General features: G+C 48.0%; 3 protein-coding genes across 3 annotated transcripts in view; 1 reads left to right on the top strand and 2 right to left on the bottom strand.

Annotated features, from left to right (window-relative positions):
• LOC144162942 (protein O-linked-mannose beta-1,2-N-acetylglucosaminyltransferase 1-like) overlaps nt 1-23,409 on the top strand; it is a gene marked incomplete in the record, with an annotated part of 354,130 nt that overhangs the window by 74,864 nt on the left and 255,857 nt on the right.
• Nucleotides 14,565-17,240, bottom strand: LOC144162947 (uncharacterized). The gene is made up of 2 exons (XM_077693683.1): nt 16,898-17,240; nt 14,565-15,037 (listed from the first exon to the last, which is right to left on the bottom strand). The coding sequence occupies exons 1-2, from the start codon at nt 17,156-17,158 to the stop codon at nt 14,870-14,872; spliced, it is 429 nt and encodes a 142-aa protein (XP_077549809.1). The 5' UTR covers nt 17,159-17,240; the 3' UTR covers nt 14,565-14,869.
• The window catches only part of LOC144162944 (uncharacterized), a 245,362-nt gene continuing 242,108 nt past the window's right edge, over nt 20,156-23,409 (bottom strand). The window contains exons 6-7 of the mRNA XM_077693681.1: nt 21,773-21,864; nt 20,156-20,919 (exon numbers count right to left, since the gene is read on the bottom strand). Coding sequence (XP_077549807.1) covers nt 20,387-20,919; nt 21,773-21,864 — 625 coding nt within the window. The 3' untranslated portion in view covers nt 20,156-20,386. The remainder of the gene's footprint in view (nt 20,920-21,772; nt 21,865-23,409) is intronic.

Raw genomic sequence — 23,409 nt, 5'->3', positions numbered from 1 at the left:
GAACAGCTTTTCGCGAGTAAAATGTTTCATTTCTTGGAGATTATCAGTGCTCTTTACTGTCATCATTACTGATTAATTTCAAGCAAACGCAAAATTTCCGAGAGTATTTGCTAGAAAACCCTGATGTGCCCCGATCGTCAACGTAAAGCAAACACCAGTTTTAACGCGTTAAACTCGAGAAGTTCCTGATACCTTCCGATAAAATTATCTGAGTGTATTACTTAGTACAACTCTAGATTTAACCCGAAAAAAAAAACGAATTTTGTAATGTTTTTACTGAGAACTCGATTTATTCCCGATTATCTGTTTCAAAAATAATAACTCCATTTTTAAACCCCGATTTTTGAAAATTATAAAACCCGAAAACGAACAACCCTAATTATAGGTTACAGGGTACTTGTTAGAGGGTTTGGAATGTGAATCCGTACTGTGTGCCTGTGCTGCATCTGAGTCTTCTATTCAAGAGGATAAGCATGATAAGCACGGTAAGCCTCCCCCACCACGCTATTGGTGTGATTAGGGAACAACAGTATCATGATTATAGGGATAATAAAGAGCCGAATCGAGAACCTGATTTTTGCTAATCTGAACAGCTGCATTATGAGGCTAACGCACTGTGTTATCCAGCATTGCGTATTCCACAGCGCTATTGAGAGCAGCTATCTCTGTGTCAACGTTATCTAGCAGCGCTATTCAGCAGCATTACGTTATACATTTCGTTATCTGAAGCATTGCGTATCCAGGAGCGTTAACCGGCAGCGCTGCGTTATCCAGTGTTTTTTATCCAGTATTGCGCATTCCTGTGTACTAAAACGAATTCAATAGAGCCGACGTTTTTCTCTCACGTAGGCACATTTTGAAAGCCAGAAATAAAATAGTAAAAAATTAAAGCCGTTCCACTCAACGTGAAAGCTGTCAGAAGTGCAGAGCAGTGATTCGCCATAATGCGCTGTGGCGCCATTATCCGCCCACTGCTACCACCCAATGCAATTCAAATTTCTCGCCTTCGCAGTGCTCGCGCTCCCCCTGCATGAAACAGCGCCAGCAGGCGTTCTGTCCTTTCTGTGCTTGCTTTTCCTCCCGCATGTGCAGTACTACACTCTTAATAAAAAAGGTCGTAAAAAGGTAGTAACGGCCGTATTTACTAACTCCTTACGAACCTTACTACCCCGCGGTTTTGTACGTAGGCTCTGCATGCCACTAACAACTGCATGATTAGGAAATTAACTGACTGTAGGAAGTAGTATGCACTAGATTAAGGTCGTGCTGACGACTAGGTTGTGCATGGCCAGTTAGTAAACGCATGTAGCTCAGAACAGTGCTATCGCTGGGACTTTACTAGTGGGGGTAGTGGTGCTTACTGCCTGCTTCGGTTAGTAATTTTGACAAGTGCTACATTTACTACCTCCAGTTACTAAGTACCTAGTGTATACTGGGACAAGTAACTTGTTAGTATTCCATTAGTGAATGCTCCGACCTTTTTTTTAAGAGTGTATAGTAAAAACCAACCCAACGGGCGTTCCTGACTAAATGGACTCGGTTGCTGCTAATTAATTACGTATTTTTGCCTGAAATGCACCTGCAGTTTTCTTTGCAGATGTATGACAAGCGCCGGCGGTTCACGAGTTTCGAACGGTTATGACTATTTAAACCGCTTGGTTTTCGAAGCCTCTGCGGGGGACGCCCTACGACGGAATGCCGGGCTCTACTTGGGCCCGTTATTTCGCTGCGCCGCCCGATTCCGGCAGTCGCATGACATCGAACAGCGTTACCTCAAGCTACGACGACAAGGCGAGCATTCGAGCGCCCTGAGGCTCCACGAGCACGCGCGGCTCATGGCCCTATAGCGCGCGAGGGGAAACCGCTTGTCTATACCTGGTGTTCGTCCTGGCTCTCAGATTGACTCGTAAAGTGTACCGGAATTCTGAGTGCCTTGACCTCGGGTAGTACCACCAGCTTCTGTGTCGGCTAAACGCGGTCACGCACGCAAGAACGCCAACAACGCCAAAGTTCAGGATTCGTACAATGCCAGTGGAATCCATGATGCTTGCACCTTCAGGCTACGCCCTAAGTGTCCCCAGAATTTTTTGCTTCACAGTTTTCCCCAAGAAGCTGTTGCGCTAGGTGAACTGTGAGTCTTTTATTGGTTAGCGTAATGTATCGCTAGTGTAGTTTATCCTATAGGGTAGTGTATCGGTCGGTGCAATACCTAGACGAACGCATTCGACAGTTGTGTTTTCTTTTTGCAACAGCTATACCTAATTCAGACATTCGGTACAGAGATTTTCGGGCAAAGTTCCACGGTGCTTCTTTTCTCCACTGAGTGCTACGTAACGCAACTCAAATATGCAAGTGCGTGCGCTTTCAAAACATGATCGGAATAGCAATGCAGCACTGTGAATGAACTTCCACAGAACTGATAACGCGAAAGAAAAAAAACCTAACAAGCTCAAGAAAGACGAACGATGCGATAGACGCTACACTTGAACCGAAACCCCTTATAGCCTTCTCTGTACTAACGTGACGAGCGTACAGTCGTCGACAGGCTACACTTGAACCGAAGCTCCTCATAGCCTCCTCTGTACTAACGTGACGAGCGTACAGTCGTCCACAAGCTCAACTGTAACATCATATTCGGCTCTAGCGTGGCACAACTCGGATATTTTGACGCAAAATGGTTCAAACCAGTGCGGAAGACTTGAGTGGCACCTTTAACTTCAGAACAGTGCAAGAGTTGTGACTAAATTGCCTTACACTAGGAAAGGAGAGGACGGTGAGTGCGGATAGCATTGTTCAAGCTAATAGGGTGGAAGACTGTACACGTACCCGTTACTCTTACCATCCCTGCTTTGGAGCGAGTTTTGACTCGTCTTTCTTGTCCCCATTCCCCGCTACCAATTACGTGGAATTCCGCAGCGCCAACTTTAATCCTCAAACGAACCGCGAATAAATTCCTCACACTCATTTTTACACTGCTGACCGCGAGCGTCGACGCTGGCGCGATCCCAGCGTCCGCCGTCGCGCCAGCAGCGCTGCAGGTTATCCCGCCAGATTATACACCACCGCCACTGTGTGTGCGCACGGATAAACGCGAGGACGACCGCATTTTTCGCGGCGGGCGCCCAGTTTGACCGGCCCATCCGGCGTGCCTGCTGCCTGAGAAAGCAGCGCACGAAGGAACATCTTGGAGGAGCAGTAAGCTGCTGGAAGAAAAAGCGACGGCCAGATTTCCACGATGATGACTTACTGTGAAAGCGCGCGTGATTTCTTTTTCCTCGCACCGTGCGTTGCTGCTGCACTTTCGCTTCATTGCTTTGGTCCCGGTCAGACGTCGCCGAAGCGGGACATTTGAATACAATGAGGGGGTGTCATCTGTTACAACTGAGAACCTGGAGTTGCAGTCGTTCCGCGAGCATGCGAGGGTCTATAAATGCGCATTACTTTTAAAGCAGACCGCTATTGTGGCTGCTTAGATGCCTTTATATTGGGACAATTGGTACACCACGCTACAGGAGTGCTTGTAAATTATCCTTCTTACTCTTCTTCCAGTACCCAATGGACCGACGGCGCAGCATGGATGTTTGTTTATTCAGCAAAATTTATTTATCCATTTAGCAAAAAACATTTTCGTCCGCTCCGAGACTTCTTGCAACTCATGTTGTACCAGGAGGAATTAGTTTCGTCATGTCTTATAATCAGCTACGGCAAAAAACATTCTCAACCTGGTAGTTTGTTTCATCGCTGTGGTTAAACTGAAGGATAAACGGAGTTATGCCGTATGTGACCTGTTATGGTGTTGTTTAAACGCGAAAATTTGCAAGCGTCGAGCCCATGTCGGCTTATAAATTGATTGATTGATTGATTGTGGGGTTTAACGCACCGACGCAACGCAGGCGATGAGGCGGCGCGCCTCATCGCCTGCGTTGCGTCGGCGCGTTACGTCGGGCTGCGTTGCGTCGGGCTCCGGATTAATTTTGACCACCTGGGGATCTTTATCGTGCGCCGAAATCTCGTACACACGGGCGTTTTTGCTTTTCGCCTTCATCAGAAAAGCGGCCGCCGCGGCCGGGAATCGAAACCGCGACCTCGTGCTCAGCAGCGCAATGCCTTAGCCACTGAGCCACCGCGGCGGGTTCGGCTTATAAATGGCTTGTGGTACCGAAGTACGGTACCAAATGGCATGTGGTGTACCCAATGAATTGAATAAGATACTGAGCTATTTTTCTTTCTTTTAGTCTGTTTTTACGCGCGCTCAGCTAGTTTTACACAGTGAGAAAAATATGCTTTTAGTACTGTTTCTCTTTTTATTGCCAACATTGCTGGAGTGTTTTCAAATGCTTTGCATAAAAACAGTATATATAATAAAACGTTGTAATTAACAACCTGCATTAATTACAACGTCTATTACAAAAATCCGCTGCGCGCTTTACGTTTAGTAGTAAAATGACACGTCACGCAGCATTCATCGAGAGAGAGAGAGAGAGAGAGAGAGAGAGAGAGAGAGAGAGAGAGAGAGAGAGGAGAGAGAGAGAGAGAGAGAGAGAGAGAGAGAGAGAGAGAGAGAGAGAGAGAGAGAGAGAGAGAGGGGGCGACACTGCTCCCAGGCAGCGTTAAGCAAACTTTACAAAAATGCCATGCAATTGTAGAATCGCTATACGGCTTCCGCAGCTGTTCGTTCAGGTATAGGTGAGCGCTCTCGAGAACCCTGTGGTATGCACCGACAATAAGTGCGTCAAAGGAATTGCTACACTAGTAAGAATACAACACGAGTAAAAAGCGTTCGGAAACCATTTCGTCAAGCTAAGGCTGCCACCGCTACCTCAGCATCGGGATAACAGCCGGTATTATCGATCGAACTCATGATGTGCTCATGCATCTTCCCCTCCTCATCGCCTTCAGCCACTCAATTAATACCCCACATGTGCTACCAGTCACGCTTGGATACTCTTCTAGATTCGTCCGCCGTCTTTCGTCGTTCCTGTTTAGCATTTGTCGTACGTACTCACAGGAGACTCAAGCCTGCAGGATTTGTTCGTCGGGAAGCATCGCCACCTACGCAGGGGGGGAGCGAGGCGTCAGCGGCGGAGCGCCAGCACGCGGGCCTCGGGTCGGAAGCGCACCGTGTGCAAAATGATGACGTCACGGGGTAACGTTAGCCCTCGTGTCGGCATGTTGGGTGGCGGGGCATAAAAGCAAACGAAGGTGTATCAATACAATCATCGTAAGCAAAGCTAAGTATCTCAATTAAACTACAAAAACTGATTCCAGTGCTGATGCACCTGTAACGAATCTACGACAAATCCTCCCGAGTGATTTTTTTTATCACCAAGTACACGGCGGTGGCCAATACCAACCTAAAAAGATCAACCGGGCCTGCGATGCTTCTTTTTCCTTTAGTCTTCATCCAATGATATGTGTGCTGCATCGCCCATGTCCAGCCGAACGGTGGACACACACGCACACCCCTTCATGCAGCTACGCGCGCAGTAGGACAACAGGAGCTCGTAAAGCACGTAGAACTGCTCGTTCAACAGTCCTACTCTCGCGGTGGCCTAAATTCTCGCGGTGGCCTAAAGACCCTTGATCAGATCGTCACACGCCACAGACGCTGCCCACCGAAATGCCCATCAGAGCCCGCCTGGATTTTTCATGAAGTCTTTCCTTGTATACGGCTTGTTTTCTGCATTCTTGTTGTGCCTGTACGGTTGCTTTGCCCTGTCCATTATGTAATACCCTGCAAGGGTCCCCTGAGGGAAACCATAATGATGACGATGATGCTGATGAGGAATAACTTAACGGACTTGCAAACGTGTGGCACCTTTCTATTGTAATTTTCTTTTTATTTTTGTTTTGTTGGCCAGTGTTTCGTCAATTGCTGTTCTTCCTGCTAGAACTGTATTGCGCACTTGCTACGGTCTCGCTAGAGACCGGCAGTATGTATTGAAAATAAATAAATAAATAAATAAATAAATAAATAAATAAATAAATAAATAAATAAATAAAAATATGCGGTTTTTTTACTGGTATCCGTGTAGTCGCCCATCATCTCCCTAAAATTCAAACAATCCGGGAAGCGAACCTTTTTATGTTTACCTGATCACCTTTCATCATCATCATCTGGTCATACACCTTTATACATGTCCTTTTGAATAAAAAGCTAAACAAAAGTCTTGAGTTGCTAATCGGGCAAAGAGCACAGTAGGCGTCCTACCCGTACTGTACACGGCGTGGTCGCCACCTGCTTTATAAAACTTCCGATAAAGCGCTTCCTTTCCGGTGTATACCTTCTTCGGATTTGGCCTCGCTATGTGAGTGTTCCGCTGAAACATACCGTATCGGGAATAAGTCTCGGTCCGGCAGTGGACATAATTAGGCTGTTGAATGAATGAATGAAAGTCGAGGCTGTTCGTTGAGCTCTCCCTGCGATACATATGTGGTGCAGGCTGGGAACCTCTTTCCCTCTCACAGTCACCCTGTTCGTTGAGCTCGGACTACCTATATAAGACAAGCAAACAAAAACCATAATACATATTTGCACACTGTGTTCGAAGCATTGTGTAGATGATTGTTACGCGCATGGACGCTCAGCGCAGAACCATTTATAGCTGCCGAAATCGACTCCTTGGCCCATCTCAGTAAAATGCTACGTTTAGGGGACGGAGTCACTGCTATTCAAAGCTATCTTGATTACAAAATATCATGCGCTTCTCCGTCTAACGACGACGATGGTTGAACGAGAAGCTTTCTCGTGATGGATTCTTTGGTTGGCCATATCCCACACTGCGAGTATGTGTTGCTCTGGAGGTATACGCACCACTTTTCTAGAATACCCACAGCATCTCTCGGGTGTGCACAGCGTAGGCCTGACTGATGGGTTTGGGGCGTATGTACCTGCTGCTTGGCTTTCGCTTCGACCATTGCCGAAATGAACAAGTTGTAGCAAAAACAAATGCGATAATCCCACCCCTCCCGCTCGCACCCTACTAGGGATGCCTTTCTTCCCACATTTCTGCAAAGTGTTTTGGCGGGTTCGCTCCCGCAGCTTGTTTTTTCTACTGTCGATGAACGTTACACCTTGAAATGTTTTACCGTTGAATCTGTGAGATCCCTCTGTGTAAGGTTTCCTCTTGAATATCTTTCCAGTGTTTCAAGAAAACGTCTGCCAAGAGATTTAAAATGTTCTTTTTCCAGTTCTGCTGTACCGAAGTATGTACCGCATTGGGCCAGGGCAAGATGTACTGTGTCGCGCCAAAAAGACGGCAGTCCCAGCATGTATACGAAAACATTCTTTTTAAACTTCAGTCGGGAACTCTTGCAGTCAACATATGGATGGCTGAAAAGGGGTTGTTTGTGCCATGGACAATAGTTTGTCTTTTGTGTAAGAAACCCGAAACAATAGACCACGTTTCCCTATACTACTGGGATGCCGTCTTTTTTTGGGACGTCCATCAGCGAACGCTGAAAAAATTACCCCACCTTCCCGCGAGGGGAACCCTGTGGAGATGCGACGCATCTTGGGGGTTCACTTGGTGTTTCCGTGGGGGTTGATTCTCTAATTGCGTGAAACGTGTGAGGAACGCGTATGATGTATTCTTTATTTAACACGCGGCCTTGTCTTCAGTGGTGCTAGCATTCCTGTTATCACAGTGATCGGTGCTTGTTACGGTTGCGCGGGCGATAGCAGAATTGTTAGGCTCCATTCAACGCATCGATGGAAATCGGAACGCCGGTGCTGGAACGACCGCGGCTATGACGCAACGTGGCGCGGCTATGACGCAACACAATCCAACACAATCCACTTTAATACAATCCAAATCCAATCCAATCCAAGCCAAGCCAATCGAATCCAATCCAATACCCCTCGCGAGAGTGTTCGCTATCGGAGAGGAGAGGGGAGGGGGTCAGCGGCGGAGAGCGCAGCTCGCGCGGCGAGGAGAATAGGGGAGGGGTGTGGACGGACAACAACGCCGTATGGAGGGACAAGGCGAGTGAATGAGATGCAGTCGCATCTAAAAGACTCGCCTGTGGCACCGCATGGAATCCGCTTCCTTCTAGTCGACAAACATAACAGTGTGCCGTATGATCTGATAATTCTTTTGGGCCTACACGCCACATGGCTGAGTCCTGTGGTGGGGCTTCACTCTGATGCAGATGCGAGGACTGTCAGCAAGTACCTTTCTCAGAATGTCAGTATGCTGAAGGAAGTAATTATTAGGCAGTGCCCGGAGCTTGCGTGGTTACCTATTTTTTAAGAATTGTCTTCTTTCGATGTGTATGATAGTTTTCGCCCACAAAGTTCGGTACACGGTTTTTAAACCGACACTGACGTGACTTTCAAAATGCAATAAAGAAAAAAAATGTCGGAATGGCGCAATCGGATATACGCCGGCTTCATAACGCTAGGGACCCAGCTTCTATCACGGCCACGGGAAGCGTTTCTTTTTTTTTTTTTTCTCTTTCAGTTCACCCACGATTATTCATCATCATCGTCAGAGATAGTTGGCTTTCCTGAAGGGTGTATTGGCGTGCAACGGCATCATTGAGGACACTGAAGCTTCGGTTTGAAATTTTGGCGCGAAAGTGTTCGGGAATTGTCATTCTGTGCGTATAAACACCAGAGTAACACCAGGGTAACACCAGGGTAACAGAACGGCTATAAAGACGCGCGTGAAGACCGTTAACTCAAAGGAGGGATGATTTAAGAAAATTCGGGTGTGGACTGGGACAGCGCGGGACAGGAGCGGTCGTAGGTCAATGGGCCAGGCCTTTGTCCTGCATTCGGACCTAAACATGGTGATGATGGTAATGGTGATGATGATGAATCAAAAATCCTTCTCGTCTCACTCTCTCTCTCGCGGAAGACGAAAAGGTAGCGAGCATCTTTCTCGGGCTAAGCCCAGCTTGCCCTCCGTCGCAAAAGCGCCAACATGTCATGGCCGCAGCGTTCTCAACCTGTCGCAGCGATAACGCCTATGTCCACGCAGGCCAAAGTTCGTTCCCTGGAAATCTATTTTCATGCACGGGTTACTACTCCGCAGCGGCTTACGCCTTATCTGTATACCTGGGCCCGGTCACCCGGAAGCTCGCGAGCGTAAAAAAAACGTGTGTCGCACTCGCAAGGCTGATCCGCAGAGATTCTGCCCATCGAAAGGAAACGGCCCCGTTAATCTGGGCGAAGCAATGCGCGTGTACTGGAGGCGCTGTGAATCTTTCCGATAAAATCGGACCCATGGGGTTGCGCCGCAAGGTGCTCGTATACAGACACTGCCCTGGGGAAGCCTCAATACCGTCCTTCGCTGGCCGCGGTGGCATGTTCCCATAACCTCGAGCAGATCATTTTCCGGGAGGGCTAGAAACAGATAAACGCATAGTTAATTCCTCTTTAATAGGTATTGGTAATAACATAGAACGCGGAAAGGGGTGGTGGGTGTTTGTCCGCATTCGTACGTGCGCGCAAACGCGCGTTTCCAGTAATGCGTCGTCGCATGCAGAGAACTCACCATAACCAGCTCTGTACTCAGTGTAGGCTAGTGCAAAGCTTACGTTCACTGAGTGTAAAGCGTGTACTCAGTGTGCATACACTCAGTGTACCGCAGCTTCGCTTGGCGTTCCGGGAATCACTCAGGTTATTCGGCGGTAGCTGGCTTGGGGTCATAGACTCATAATGATTTTCCGAATTATCAGAACACCGCGGCATAATTCTCTTCAAACAAAATATATATCACACTAGATGATAAAAAATAAAAGCCTGCTTCGTGCTTATCCTGTTAATGTTGTATATGCAGAGTCCTGGTACACGTCTCAACATGGCAAATCAAAAAGTCAGGCTGAACCTATCTATGATGACTGTCAGTCTCATACTGTCAGAGTCACCAGTGTTTGGAGGCGTTTAGAGTACACACAAGATAGAGCCAGGTTCTGCTTTGCGTGCAGCGTATCGTGCAGCGTATCGCCTTTATCGTCTCGCAGTAATCTCGGAGAGGGGACGGGACGCATACTTGAACCGATATCGATAGTCAGCGTCGCGCTCGTCGAGCTTTCCAGCAGCGTAAACGACGTCAAGGTCAACGTGCGTCGATCGACTTTAAAATGGCTTTTTTTTTTCTTTTGCCAACGTGTATACCGTATACGTCGCTTCTTGCACGTATTGATCTGCGTAAATCGAACGATGTCACGATAGGGAAATTTCGTACTCTGGAAATAGCTTGAACGTAAAAGAGTTGGGGCTTCAACGAGGAGCTGAAATGCGTAAGGATAGTCGGGGTCATTTGACACTGCCTAGCACGCGCGAAAAAGTTAAGCCTTCATGAACGCAAGACAAACAAGACACATGTTCTCGCCCTATACGCGTCAACTGCGGAAATAAATGTTTTAGCCCACATCTCTAGTGACGAGCATGGGACAAAGCCAGCTCCAGCTGTCGCTACCCTCCGCACTTAACCTTAACTCCACTCTTACAAGTAGTTCCACTGAAACGGCCGTGCATACCGACGCAAACACTTGCGGAATAGATGTTCTTACAACCTGCGTACACATTGCGACAATGCACTACATGTACCGATTACGAAACAAGCGTACAACACCGAACGTTTTATTGCATTTCCATACGATTGCCCTCTATGTGCGTTCTTCGCACAAGTGCGGAGCGGGTATATACTTTCAAAGCGAAGTAGATACTGACAGATAAAAATGTTTCTAACCTACAACGGCGCTGCTTATCCCCAGTCCCTGTGTCGGGTCCACCGTTATTTCTAATTTTTTTGTCCCTCCTTCATCTTAGCGCTGCTTCGAAACCGTGATCGTAGAAAACGCCTCGCCGAACGTTTTCAGAATTTACGCTAAACGAGGTTTGCGAGAACTTTTACTGCGTCGACAGGATAACTGCTGGCTTTACTGCGCCCCATACGACGTTCGTGACCTATCGTCGCGATGGTCACGCAGTTCGTCAGCGGTTGAACGAACGGTCGGTCGTAAATGTGTACTTAAGGCGTCGGCACAAAATAATTCTCCTGGAATGACAAGTAACTGCGTCTGGACTTCTTCGACCGCAGTGAAGGCACTTACTTCTCTTCTATTTTTTTTTTTAATTTCTGATACGAAAGGTTCGATACAATGGCGCAATTTTGACGGACGCAGACACGGCCGGACGTAAGCGTCGACGTTTGGACCGTTTTACGGGCGCCAGGGTTGAACGTTTCACAATCGCTGCAGCAAAACGACGCTGTTATGGACATTACGACGGCCGGATAGGCGCCGCGTGCATATCGGAAGGTCCTGGTCGGTATACGCCGCACATTCAGATATGAGAGAACGTTCTCGAGCGTGAATTGTTATATTCAGGATGTATTAAAGGGCCAAGAAGGAAAAATACAAGTTTGGTTCATTAGAAAGGCTGCTTTGTCCCGAATACAATGATACCAATTTTATCGCAAACTTCGAAAAAATAACGGAGATATTGAAGAAAACATGAGTATCAGTGGCGACTCCCTAGCCAGTTTGCGGCAACTTTTAATGACGCCACATAACATCTTTGTTGTACTACTGGAGGCGTCCGAGCGAACCAATCGCCACTACACATGACTGGACGATTGTAGTGGGGCCTCTAGTGCCATTTGAACGCACCACATGAATGTTAACGTGCAGTTAGCGCGCTGAAAGTTATGTTTTTAGTGCTGGCCCCATATGACGTCACTCGTGCCAGCACATGCCGTCACACGTCACCGTAGCGCGAAATTTGAAAGTTATTCCACTTTTCTTGTTTTTCTGTCGGTTTAAAAAAAACGCCTTTCGTGGGTTGAATAGAGCTGAGTGAAGTACTGAAGCCTAGCTATTCAAAGTTTAACCAAGTTGTATTTGTCTTCATAACCCGTTTAATGCAGAACATTACAAGTGAAAGCTGGGAAGTTCGTCATTAACGTCATCTATAGGAGGTTCACCAGGCTTCGTGGCTGTTTGGCTCCGAGAGTTTGAAACAGCGAGTGTCGATCGCAAAAATAAAGCGCTCACTTGGGCGGTTTCCCACATGAACAAAAATATACAAAAGCAAGAAGTGCAAATATTGGATAATCTCAAGCATGTAATAGGCTATGTCCCTTGGCTGCGGCTGATTAAGGGATCAACAAATTTGAATTTTAAGCAATTGCTGCAATACAAGGACAGTCACTCAGCACTTGTTTTGTTGTTGTTCGGCGTGTGGATATGATGGGACTCAAAATAAAAACGCTCTTCAGTACAATCAAGTGTATACACTATAAAATGATAACAAAAGGATAACAAACAAAGGATAACTATGACAATAAAAGGAAAGAAAACTGTTTGGACGAGTGAAGAGACAGACCGGGACGAATGGACGAACACACACGAACACGCTAGCACATACACGCTAGCACAAACGCGCGCATGCACGTACCCGAATCAGGGATGCTCATATTGGCAGGTAAGGAGGCAAAAGACGATTTCGATGAGCGTTTCGATGAGCAACTTCTCCCTCGTTCATTAAAAAGGCCAGTATTATCGCCAGATCGACCGGCGTTACCAGTGTATTTTGTTTTCCTCTAACCACCACTATAACGTTTCCCCCTGCATTTATATCTCGGGTAAGCATGCAGAGTATAGGACTTCCTCAGAGAAACAGGCTATGATTCGAAAACTTCACTTTTTTTTTCTTGCTACCGAAGTATCCCGCATCCTATTTATTCCCGAGACAAAATGAAGACGCAGGGCGGTCGCAATCCCCCGGAGCCTTTAATGGAACGATAGTTCCGCCCGGGTTATGGCGCATAAATTTGTGCCACGACTCTCCCGTCCACGTAAACACATTAAGAAATGGCCCACGCTTTATTACTCTACTGCGGGAGGAAGGAGGCTCGCTTCGAGGACAATGGTCAATAAAGAAAGACGAGGTCGAGGGCCTGGAGCCGAGCTCCGGCATTAGAAGAAAACCAATCCAAGCCGAGACGAAGTCGCTGCCTAAGTCGCGTAAGCTCTTTATGGCCGCCACAGGGAGACTCGAGAGCAGTATAAACATTCTGTGATTGCAACCTCTACGGTTTTTATACGCTTCGTTTAAGTTTGTGGTCAGCGCTTCCGTTTTTGCGCGTATACTTACACCTAATTTACGTAGGATGGTTCGTTACAATGTATTTTGAACTAACTGGATTGTGAAACGCTGCTGTATATCGTCTTTCAAGCGATCGTAAAGCAGAGTGCCGACGGAGTTTTCTTACGTTCATTCCGTCATGGTGCATAAACTATAACACCACAAAAAGAAATAAACATTGCACCGTCATCGTGGAGAGGTTAAATACCCGTTTCTGTTGACCTCAGTCAGTGGGTTCGGTCCTTGCCACTTATCCCCAACTGCGTGAATTTAAAACGTTGCGGGAGTATCGGTAGGTCAAATTTTCGTGCAAGGTAAAAGAAAGAAAATAGAAAGTCATATAGAAAGTCATATAGAAAGCCATATCTGCGGCGCTTCTGAGACCGTGACGCCTGCAGTGTCCTCGAGGTATTCGAGGTTGCTGGACGCAAGGGTATTTGTGTCGGCAGGCTTGCGGATGTCTTGGCTTGTCTACTGCCGCTAGCCAAGACGATGTCGCAGAAGTCAGGATTTTCGTCGTACCGGTGGTCCTTGTCGCCATCTTCATAGCTCAGCGACCCACCATTGCCTTCCCAATTCTGGCATCCTTGGTTGTCCAAGACGCGGCCACTTTGGAGCTCGCTGTCGCCCGATTTCGGGCAGAAGATCGCCCTGGGTTGAACTTGGCTGTTGCGCTTGCGTCCTTGCGTGCCCCGTCCGATGCCTGGCTGTTCGTTTCCGTTTTTTTTTATTGTTCGGAGCGACGTCCATCTCGGCAAGCGTAGGCTCGAGATGATGGGTCACAGACGTCGTTGAGGCGGGGTGGTGACATCGTTCTATGGAACATTTTTTGAGGTTTTCCTCCTTCCTGTTGGATTCGGACGGTTTCTTGACCTGCTCTATTCGGGCAGACGTACAGTAAACCAAGAAAGTGTTAAGACGTCCTGGGAGAAAGCAGAGGTCGCTTTGGCAATCCTGGAAGGGAGATGATCGGACTTATTTTTGCGCTTCCAATTTGATTTTGAATTGCTGTCTCCTTTACGCATAGTGACAGAAAAATTGGCCAACGTTTCGTACGGACCTTGAGCGCAAAAAACAAATCCAGCTATTGATAGTATACACAATAAAAATTCAACATTACAAGGATGTACGTAAGCAAATAATACAAAACAAGCAAGGAGTAAAATTGGGAAAGAAATATAGGAATATCTTCCGGCTATATATTAACCATATCTAACTTCGTCTTATTCACAGCTAGGATGCCTCAATTATAGATGATTCGTCTTAATTTCGCTACTCCCATTCGCGAGAACACGGGCGCATGGGAGCACCTGCTCACTCAGAGTCATTGGTAATAGTGAATTTAGAAAACGAACCCCGGCCAAACACCTCTAACGGCACATACCTCTTCACAGATGACGGCGAGGATATTCCGCGAACACTGACGAATGCCTATTATCCAGGCACCCGGGACTAAAAGGTGGCGCTGCAATCTGTTTGGTCATCTACTTTTTGCAACTATTTCCTGATAAAGTGAATTAGAAGTTGATTGTGGTAACGATGATGCTGATGCTGAGGATGATGTGCAATTTTTGTTCTCCGATGACTACCCAAACCACCGGTAGGAGAATTTTGGTTCTCCCGCCCAAATTTGTTTATGCCATTGTCAAGTCCACATACTGAAACGTGATGTACCTAACAGTACAAGCATAATACACCTTCAGCGACGCAAATGGAACACTGCAAGGGTGTCAGACAGAAGGCGAAAGAAGGTCTACAGATGCGGCGACGTCATTCGACGTCCGCATCCGAAGCCGTCTGGAAACCCTCGTCTTCAGGCGTCGCCGCTTTGGCCGCCGATCCTGCGGCGGCGCGCTGCGCTCCGCTCGTAGATTCGCTCGTTCGGTTCTCTACGGTCCACTCGTCGGACAAGCCATGGGTGCGCAACACCGAGAAAGCCTGCGAGTTGAAGGCAAACCACTTTACGCTTGTAGACATTCAATGATCTGAACACCCATAAATAGAATCAGTCAGTCAGTAAGTCAGTCAGTAAGTCCGTCAGTAAGTCAGTCAGTCAGTCGGTCGGTCGGTCAGTCAGTCAGTCAGTCAGTCAGTCAGTCAGTCAGTCAGTCAGTCAGTCAGTCAGTCAGTCAGTTATTCCGCCAATAAATCAATCAATCAATCAATCAATCAATCAACCAATCAATCAATCAATCAATCAATCAATCAATCAATCAATCAATCAATCAATCAATCGATCGATCGATCGATCGATCAATCAACCAACCAAAATATTTTTCGATGTCATGAGGTGCACTCTTATGAATGTACTACTGCCGTATACACCTTCTGTACTACACTTTATTACGATATTTCGTGGGGTATAAGCGAGTCTCAGAGTCCTGCCATATAGTACTGACGACGTTGTCTTGTAGTGGCCATCAATGTAGCCATCGCGGCGCTTTCGAATACTTGTTGCGACCGCTCACGGCTTAAAGGGGCTCTGTTCTCGGAAAGTCCTTGCCGCAGACGTGTGTCAAAACGTCAATCAAGCAGCCCGTGCAGAAGGACTGGTCACATCCAAAGAACGACGAAAGAGGGTGGGGAGTGTCGTGGACGCTGGCCTCGTCTCCGCGAGAGGGGAGTGGAGTTTGTCGTATACTCTCCCACTAACAAGGCTCTCAAGAGCTCTGCTGAGGAATGGACGACGTGACGAAAATGCAGGGGACGTCGGCGTTGCCCCCGCGATCAACGTCCCACGGTACACGACGCGTCTTTTGAGTTCGCGCGTGTCAGTGTCGTTACGTGGTACGTTAGAGCTGTCACGTCGGCTGGACAGCTGTTACCAACTTGCGTACACGATATCCTGTCGCGATTTCCAGAGCTTAGCCTGCGCTTGAAAGCCATGTAGTGGGCTTTAGTGGAAGCTCCAGGCCGAGTGTATTCACACATCAACTGAGAGCATTTCAAGAGTTGATTCAACTCCGATACCATGCGACCTTCCCTACGCATACAACTTCCTCCCAGACAACTATTATTTATTATTTTATTTCGATTTCTGTCATACTGCAAAGTTGATGTATCCTCCAATACAAACGCGATTCCTTCCTTGTCATGCATTGTTTATTGTCGGACTTGTAGGCTTGCATCCCACGAGAAGAGCTGAACGTTTCAACGGTAATAACATTAGAAGTGATTTCACTGCAGCGGGTTAACATTACTGGGCTCATGCACAAGAAAAACCACAGAAGAAATATTTATTAACAAAGTACTTGCCAACACGGCCACTACACGTCATATGATCCATAAATGGCAGACACTTGCTGACCGGAAGAAGGGCATTGGCACCGCTGCCCCCTGCACATGTACCTTCTGCCACACTGTGTGTGAAGCAAACATGGACCATCTTATTCTGCACTGCTCCGCTTTTGATCTTCATAGACTAAACCATAGTGTTTTTCAAAATTCAAATATGGAAGCATTACATAGGGACATTCTCGAACATCCTCAACACCTGGTGACCTTAGCCGAGTTTGGCGTTGCCAGTGGCCTGGCGAGCGTGCTTTAGTGGGTGTCTACCTCCCTCCCTATTCCCCCTCTTCCCCCTCCAGCGACCTTCGGTCCTCCCCTTCCTAATAAAAGAATTTATCATCATCATGGAAGACCAGGATTGAGACCATTCGGCCTATAGGCTGAATGGTCTTAATAGTCTGAATGGTCATATGTACGTATACTTCTACTTTAGAAGACTAATTTTATGCATAAAGTTTTGTTTTTGTTTAAAGCGTCATTTAGTTTATGCAGTGTTTTACTGCTTACCTGAAAAGACATGCACACGAAGACACCCGCTGAGACGACCGAGATCACGAACAGAGCCGGGGTGCAGCGTACAGACCATGAGCTCCCCGTCGCGAGTGCCGTGGACGACGTGGACATCGTAGCGCCGTTCTCAACGTCGACGGCTCCTTCCTCTATGGTTTGCACCCCTACGAGCGAGTCTTTGCGCATGACAGTGGCCTTCTCCGAGCTCGGCTGCCAGGAAGCAGTCGACGGCGACGGGTCGACGCCTCGCCGTCGCATCCAAGCCACGCGACGTCGCCACTTTCTCGGAGGCTGTCCGCTGTGGCCGTAAGGCCCATTGTTGGCGGTGTTCGTATTGCCGTGCGCGTCATTGCTGCCGGATCTTCCGTTCTCTTCAGCCCGTGAGGCCTCTAGTGTCTCCGAAGTCTTCAGGGTTGCTGGACGCGAAGATATCCTTACCGGCATTGCGGACTTCCTGGGTCGCCTCCAGCCGCTAGCCACGACTACGTCGCAGCCGTCGGGATTTTCGTCGTGCCGGTGGTCCTTGTTGTCCTTATCTCCATCGCGCAGCAACCCACCGTTGTCTTCTCGATTCTGGCATCCTTGGTTGTCGAGGACATGTACACTTTGGGCTTGACTGTCGCGCGATTTCGGGCAGCAGGTAGGCCTGGGTTGAACTTGGGTGTTGCACTTGCGTCCTTGCATGCCCCGTCCGATGCCTGGCTGTTCGTTGTCGTCGCTCCTGTTGTTCGGACCGACGTCCATGTCGGCAAGCGCCGGTCGAGATGGTGGGTCACGGCCGTCGTTGAGTCGGGGTGGGGCCATCCTTCTGTGGAACTTTTCGTGGTTTTGTGTCCCGTGTGGGCGACGTGTTGTTTGCCCGCCTGCGCTCGGCAGTGGAGCTGTTCTATTCGGGAACAGACATAGTAGAAGCGCAAGGCTGTTAAAACGTCCTAGGAGAAATCAGAAGCAGCTTTCACAACGCTAGCAGGAAGCTGAGAAGCCTTCTTCGTCTTCTTGCGCTTCCAATTTGGTTTGAAATCTTTCTCGCTCGGGTACATATCAACCGGGAAATTGGCCAAGATTTTTTAATTTAAGGGCCAAAAAAGCCCAGTTATTGGTGCTATAAAAGCTCAGCAAGTAATTGGCTTGAAGAACAGGATAATGATACAGAAGATGGGAACGCTGAAGAAAAGTTATGAGTGAGGTTGAAAAAGAAACCGTCGAAATATATTCCAGGCATACAGACCAACTATGTGTATCCTTTTGGCTGGAGGAACATGACAGAGGTCTTTGTCCTGCAGTGGAACAAATTATGGAGATGATAATACTGACTATGATAAACTATTATATTTAGCTAATTTCAAGCTAGAATTCATACTTTACCAAAGTTCAATATATACCAGTTGCGAAACTACGCTTCAGAATCCGGGCCGCACATGCCCTCCTGCTCCGTTGAAGCAGAGGGGCAAGTGTATACTGGCGCGCCCCTAGGGGACAAAAACTGAGCTTCGGTAAAGTATTACGTAATCAGAAGTTTTTGTATAATAAAGCTTGCTGTTTAAATTAGAAGACATTATTTACGTAAAATTGACCTATGTTTTTTTGGTTTTTCTTTTTGCGACTTACGGCAGCAGCCGCCAGCACGTAAGTTCTACTTCTACTTTCTGCCCCGTGCTTGCACCAACGCATGGGGGCCAACCGCAGGCCTGCTTTTGATAAATGGGCCTATGGGGAGTTCTGCAACTTTGTGCTTTACGATATGATGTAGAATGTCTGCTCTGTGAGCGCCGCCACTCCCCTTCTCACCTTCGAGTAGACGAGAACCATCTCGTAGCCAATGAGAGACGCCGACTGAGAGCGCGAGGCTAGCTCAATTTCCATGTCGCTACTGTGGTTTAGAAGACGAACACTGGTCAATGCCCTCCAGTGACGCGTTCATCTTACAGCTGACCACGAGATTTTTCGTTACCGTTAATGGTGACCGATCATCGAGGAAGGGACGCTTAGAGGTGACGCTTTAATATACTTGTCTGAACTATTCTTCTGGCGATAATGATGCCCTGATGGAGGGCATTACAAGACAATTCGCACGTTTGTTCTTTGACGATGGTTATGACGTTACCTGTCTGTTTATACCTCCACGCTTTGAAGCAATCTCGCTTTGAAAGCAAAGACGTAACTAACTGAACCAACTGCTTTTCTTCTCGACAAAGATGCGCACATATTCTGCACTCTAAGCTTTTCTCCACCGAGTGCTGGTTACCAACGTAGACGAAAAGAGTCGGTGGTCACTTGAAACCAAACTTCAACAGCGTAAAAAAAAATCGATGGAGATTCAATCTAACAAGATGGCTAGCATTTAAGTTATAAGGTACTGCGTGGTTTTTCTTTCCGCACTCTCGGTCTGAACACTCCTCCCCATTGCTTTTCGCAATAAACACGCCCCCCCCCCCTCTCTCTCTCCCTCTCTCTCTCCCTCTCTCTCTCCCTCTCTCTCTCCCTCTCTCTCTCTCTCTCTCTCTCTCTCTCCTCTCTCTCCCTCTCTCTCTCTCTCTCTCCTCTCTCTCTCTCTCTCTCTCTCTCTCTCTGTGTATGCAGTGCGCAAGGTACAGATCATCTCAACAAAACGCATCCACTTTTGTCAGACATCTCAAAGGCAACTGCGGAAGAACTTTCGCGAGAAATATACCCCTCAAGCCGTAAGCAAAGCTCACTGTACCATTTTAGATGCGACTGCATCTCATTCACTCGCCTTGTCCCTCCATACGGCGTTGCTGTTGTCCGTCCACACCCCTCCCTCATTGCCCTCGCCGCGCAAGCTACGCTCTCCGCCGCTCACTCCCTCTCCTCTCCGATAGCGAACACTCTCTCGCGAGGGTCATTGGATTGGATTCGATTGGCTTGGCTTGGCTTGGCTTGGCATGGCTTGGATTGGATTGGATTGGGATTGGATTGGATTAAAGTGGATTGTGTTGGATTGTGTTGCGTCATAGCCGCGGCAGGGGGTTCACGGCACGTTTCACGCAATGGGAGAATCAACCTAACGGAAACAACGGAACCCCCTATGCGTCGCATTTACACAGGGGTTCCCGCGAGGGGAGGTGGGAGTAATTTTTTGTTAGATTCCCCTTCGGTACCTTAATGACCTTTTTGTGGTTTCCCAAGTTTACCTCTCGGTCTGTAAGTGTTCGTTAGAGTAGTGTGAATGCTCCTGTGGGTGTATTCGTACAGCCAGGCTCCACATCTTTTATCTTGAGCCAACTGTACGGCAAACATATTGGCATTCAACTAAATCCGTATTCAGAGCGCTGTATTGGCATCGAGGAAAGGCAGCCTCTACACTCGCAGGATAATCAGGCCGACAATCTCCACTTTGCCAGCTGCTGGGACAAGCGAGGTACAAATATAAATTACGCGATTCATAACATAAAAAAATGAAGTCTGTAGAACGCGGAGTCCGCAGAGCGAGAGGAGGAAGCAAGTTCCGCAAGCCCGCGCGCGATTTTAAAAGTGGTGCCCGTAGGAGTCCTCGTCGAAGGAGTCGTCGCCTTCCTGCCAGAACTGTTCAATCTCGACGGCGGCGGTGGTAGAATCCAGGGACCCGTTGCCGCTTTTGCCGCCACCGCCGTCCGACGCCTGGGAAGGAAGACGAACGTGCCTACGGCGGGCCTGAACCAGGAACCAGTTGGTTCGCTGGAGAGGCGGGGCGCTTCCCCCGACGACCGGGGGCTCCATCAGGGGCTCAGTCGGTTCGTTGCTGCCGGAGTCCGGCAGTCGCCCCTGGTTGTTGGAGTCGGGAGCCCCGCCGGCCTCATCGTCGTTCCGTCCGCGCCAGCCCCGGCGTTTCGCTTTGGTTGGAGGCTGGCCGAAGGCTAACCCGCCGTTTCCCCCGTAGTCGCCCTCCTGGCGAGGCGTCCAGAAACGGGACACCATCTGGCGCAGGCGCTGGTCGAACTCCTCGGCGCCTTCGGGCAGCGGCGTGATTGTACTCGTGTCGGTACCCGATGGGCCCAACTCTTGTGAGGGCTCGTTCTTAGCTGTGCCCGAAGAAAAGCGAGCAAGCATGAACGACTTGGATGCAGTCATCAGGCAAAGATGCATGAACGGATGTGCACGGAGATTTCTTCCGCACTCCGTGTAAGCCCTCATTCACACCGCCTTTTTTCACCCCGTCACGTCACCGTCCTCCGTCATAGGCGACGGTTTTTCCGCCGATTTCTCGCCGAAAACGGTGCGACGGTGACGGGAGGGAGGCCGAGCTCTACGTTTACCACGCCGTGGTAAACCAGCCAATCGGAAAAGAAACGTTTAAGGCTAAATTAAGCGAAAAGTGAGCACACGTGAAAATCTAAGCCATTTTGTTTACTTTTCAGATTAAGCACGCTCAATTCTAGGCTAGACTGATGCAGATGACCGTGTACTCTGACGGAGAGCTCCAGCACGAACGCTACTCCGTTTACGCCTCCGTCGCGGTTTTTTGACGCGACGGTGCCATACGGAGAAGGTGGCGGCTGTGTGAATGACGGCTAACAAGGTTAGGCTTGGTAAGCGAACTTCGCGTGAGTGTCTCGCACTTCAGTATCTGTATGACCCTTGTCAGTTCGGGGATGTAGAATAGGTAAACAATGAAAAACGAATAAGCTTACGGGCGAATGCATAACTGATCGGTGAGAACTTCATGGAAGGTTTGCTGGCATAACGTACGGCGGCTTGATATTTTTCACGCAACTTTTTTTCCCTTTATACCATTCCGAAGGGTGAGAAACTTGTTCTAGGATCACGCTAAAATTTTACCTTTACTGGTTATAACCTTCATCCACGCGGTAATTAAAATGGGCCTTATTGTTTGCCACATGATCTAGTAACGTACGCCTGCCCCAGTGGACTCACCATCGACCGAGATACGAGTGGAGTTCGTGGAGTTGGCGACGCCAGCGTCTTGACGCTTGCCGTGAACGCGCCTTTCGAACGCCAACTTTAGCCTGGGCGTGCAGAGGCATGTGCTTCAATAGAAAGTCTTATAATGGGTTGGAAAGAAAACACGCGTGTGCTACAAAAGCTCAAATATTAACGACTGGGTTCACTGCAGCCATAATGCGTCTTAGCCATAATGCGTCTTAGGCGGCAGGAGCTGTAAAGAATTAAGCGCGGAGTGGCTTCACAAGCGGCTGACAGGCATGCCACAAACTGCAGGGTTATCGCATATACCGTATTTTCGCACGTATAACCTGCACCAAAAATGGGAAAATTTCGGGGATAAAGTAGAAGTGCGGGTTATATGCGAGGTACTCCTTTTGTGCAGCTTCACCATAATGCGCGTTGGGCCGTAATGCCCTTGCAGCAGTAATAGCGGCTAAGCCACTGTTATACCATTGACAGTTCTTATTTTGCACACCCATCTCAACAATACACCGACCTGAAAAAAAAAATGTATGCGGCAAGTCATCTAGTTACGTATGATCAGCTAGGTAAGTTTTTTTGCATAAACGAATGTATAATGTTGCTTGAGTAGTAGCTTTGGTCCATCCTTTTATGTATAAAGTATGACGGCAATACGCGGGGATATATTTTTTTATTCGTCGACGGAAAATGGGGGTGCTGGTTATATGCAGGGACGGCTTACACGGGCTAAAATACGGTAATTAAGATATTAACTTGGGATAGCTGGTTTTGCATAGTTTGGGCTACTTCGTGCTATTCGCAAATAACTTCCGCGCATTTCTTGTGGGTGATATATCGACGCTATATTATACGCTACGTGCTGAGACTATAGTCGAATTTTGACCACGTATGATGCAATTTAGCAGTATTCGGCTTTGCCTGGCAGGGCGTCGTGGTAATTGGTGCGACCGATAGCCCACACTTGTACTGCGGAATTGCAGTTTTATACATCCGCCCCCTTAAAAGTACCGGACAACTAATAACTGAGCCAGTTCAGCCCTCTCCAAACACCCACAGAAGCCACCCTGGTTCCAATACCCATCATACTGAGATTCTGGGCTTGTCTCCCTACTATAGTTACTGCTTCACAATGCTCTCTTTTTTTAGGATTGGGATTTATTTATTTGCCGTTTGTACATCGCATTGCCGACGATAAAAGCTGCACAGAAGCAGCTTGACAAGCCCGTCAGTTCATTTCTAACGGTAAGCAGCAGACGGCAATATGCATGCTGTACAGTCTCTATAGCAATCAACACAAAACACAGCAGAGTACCGTAATTCTATTGCACCGCCCTTATTCATCGCCCTTATTCAGTTTTATGCCAGATCCAGTGCGCTTCACTGGCATTTACCGTCACGAAATTCCGTGAAATGGCGCCTTCATTTTAGACCGCGAGAGAAAGAAAGGAGGAAAAGAGAAAAGCGTCGTTCTATGCGCTCCATGGAGGGTGTCTGCTCATTCAAAATTCAGGGGAATAAAAGTTAAAAAAAAGCACATTTCGGTTTAGGTAGCACTTGATAGCGCTCGTTTTGTAGTGAGCGGGGTTTATTTTAATTTCATTACAGAATTTCTATATTTCAAAAAT

This window comes from Haemaphysalis longicornis, unplaced genomic scaffold (assembly GCF_048455015.1).
Source record: "Haemaphysalis longicornis isolate Haplotype H1 unplaced genomic scaffold, Haemaphysalis longicornis Haplotype H1 scaffold_12, whole genome shotgun sequence".
NCBI lineage: Eukaryota > Metazoa > Arthropoda > Arachnida > Ixodida > Ixodidae > Haemaphysalis > Haemaphysalis longicornis.
Note: the sequence above shows the minus strand (reverse complement) of the source record. Positions and strands in the feature narration are given on the sequence as shown.

What these genes read in the sequence shown, in the direction of transcription:
- LOC144162947 (XM_077693683.1), bottom strand. Translation starts at nt 17,158, where the DNA reads ATGCGACGGCGAGGCGTCGACCCGTCGCCGTCGACTGCTTCCTGGCAG. An exon ending in TCGTGTGCATGTCTTTTCAG is followed by an intron (nt 15,038 to 16,897) that starts GTAAGCAGTAAA and finishes TTCAACTCGCAG; the next exon opens with GCTTTCTCGGTGTTGCGCAC.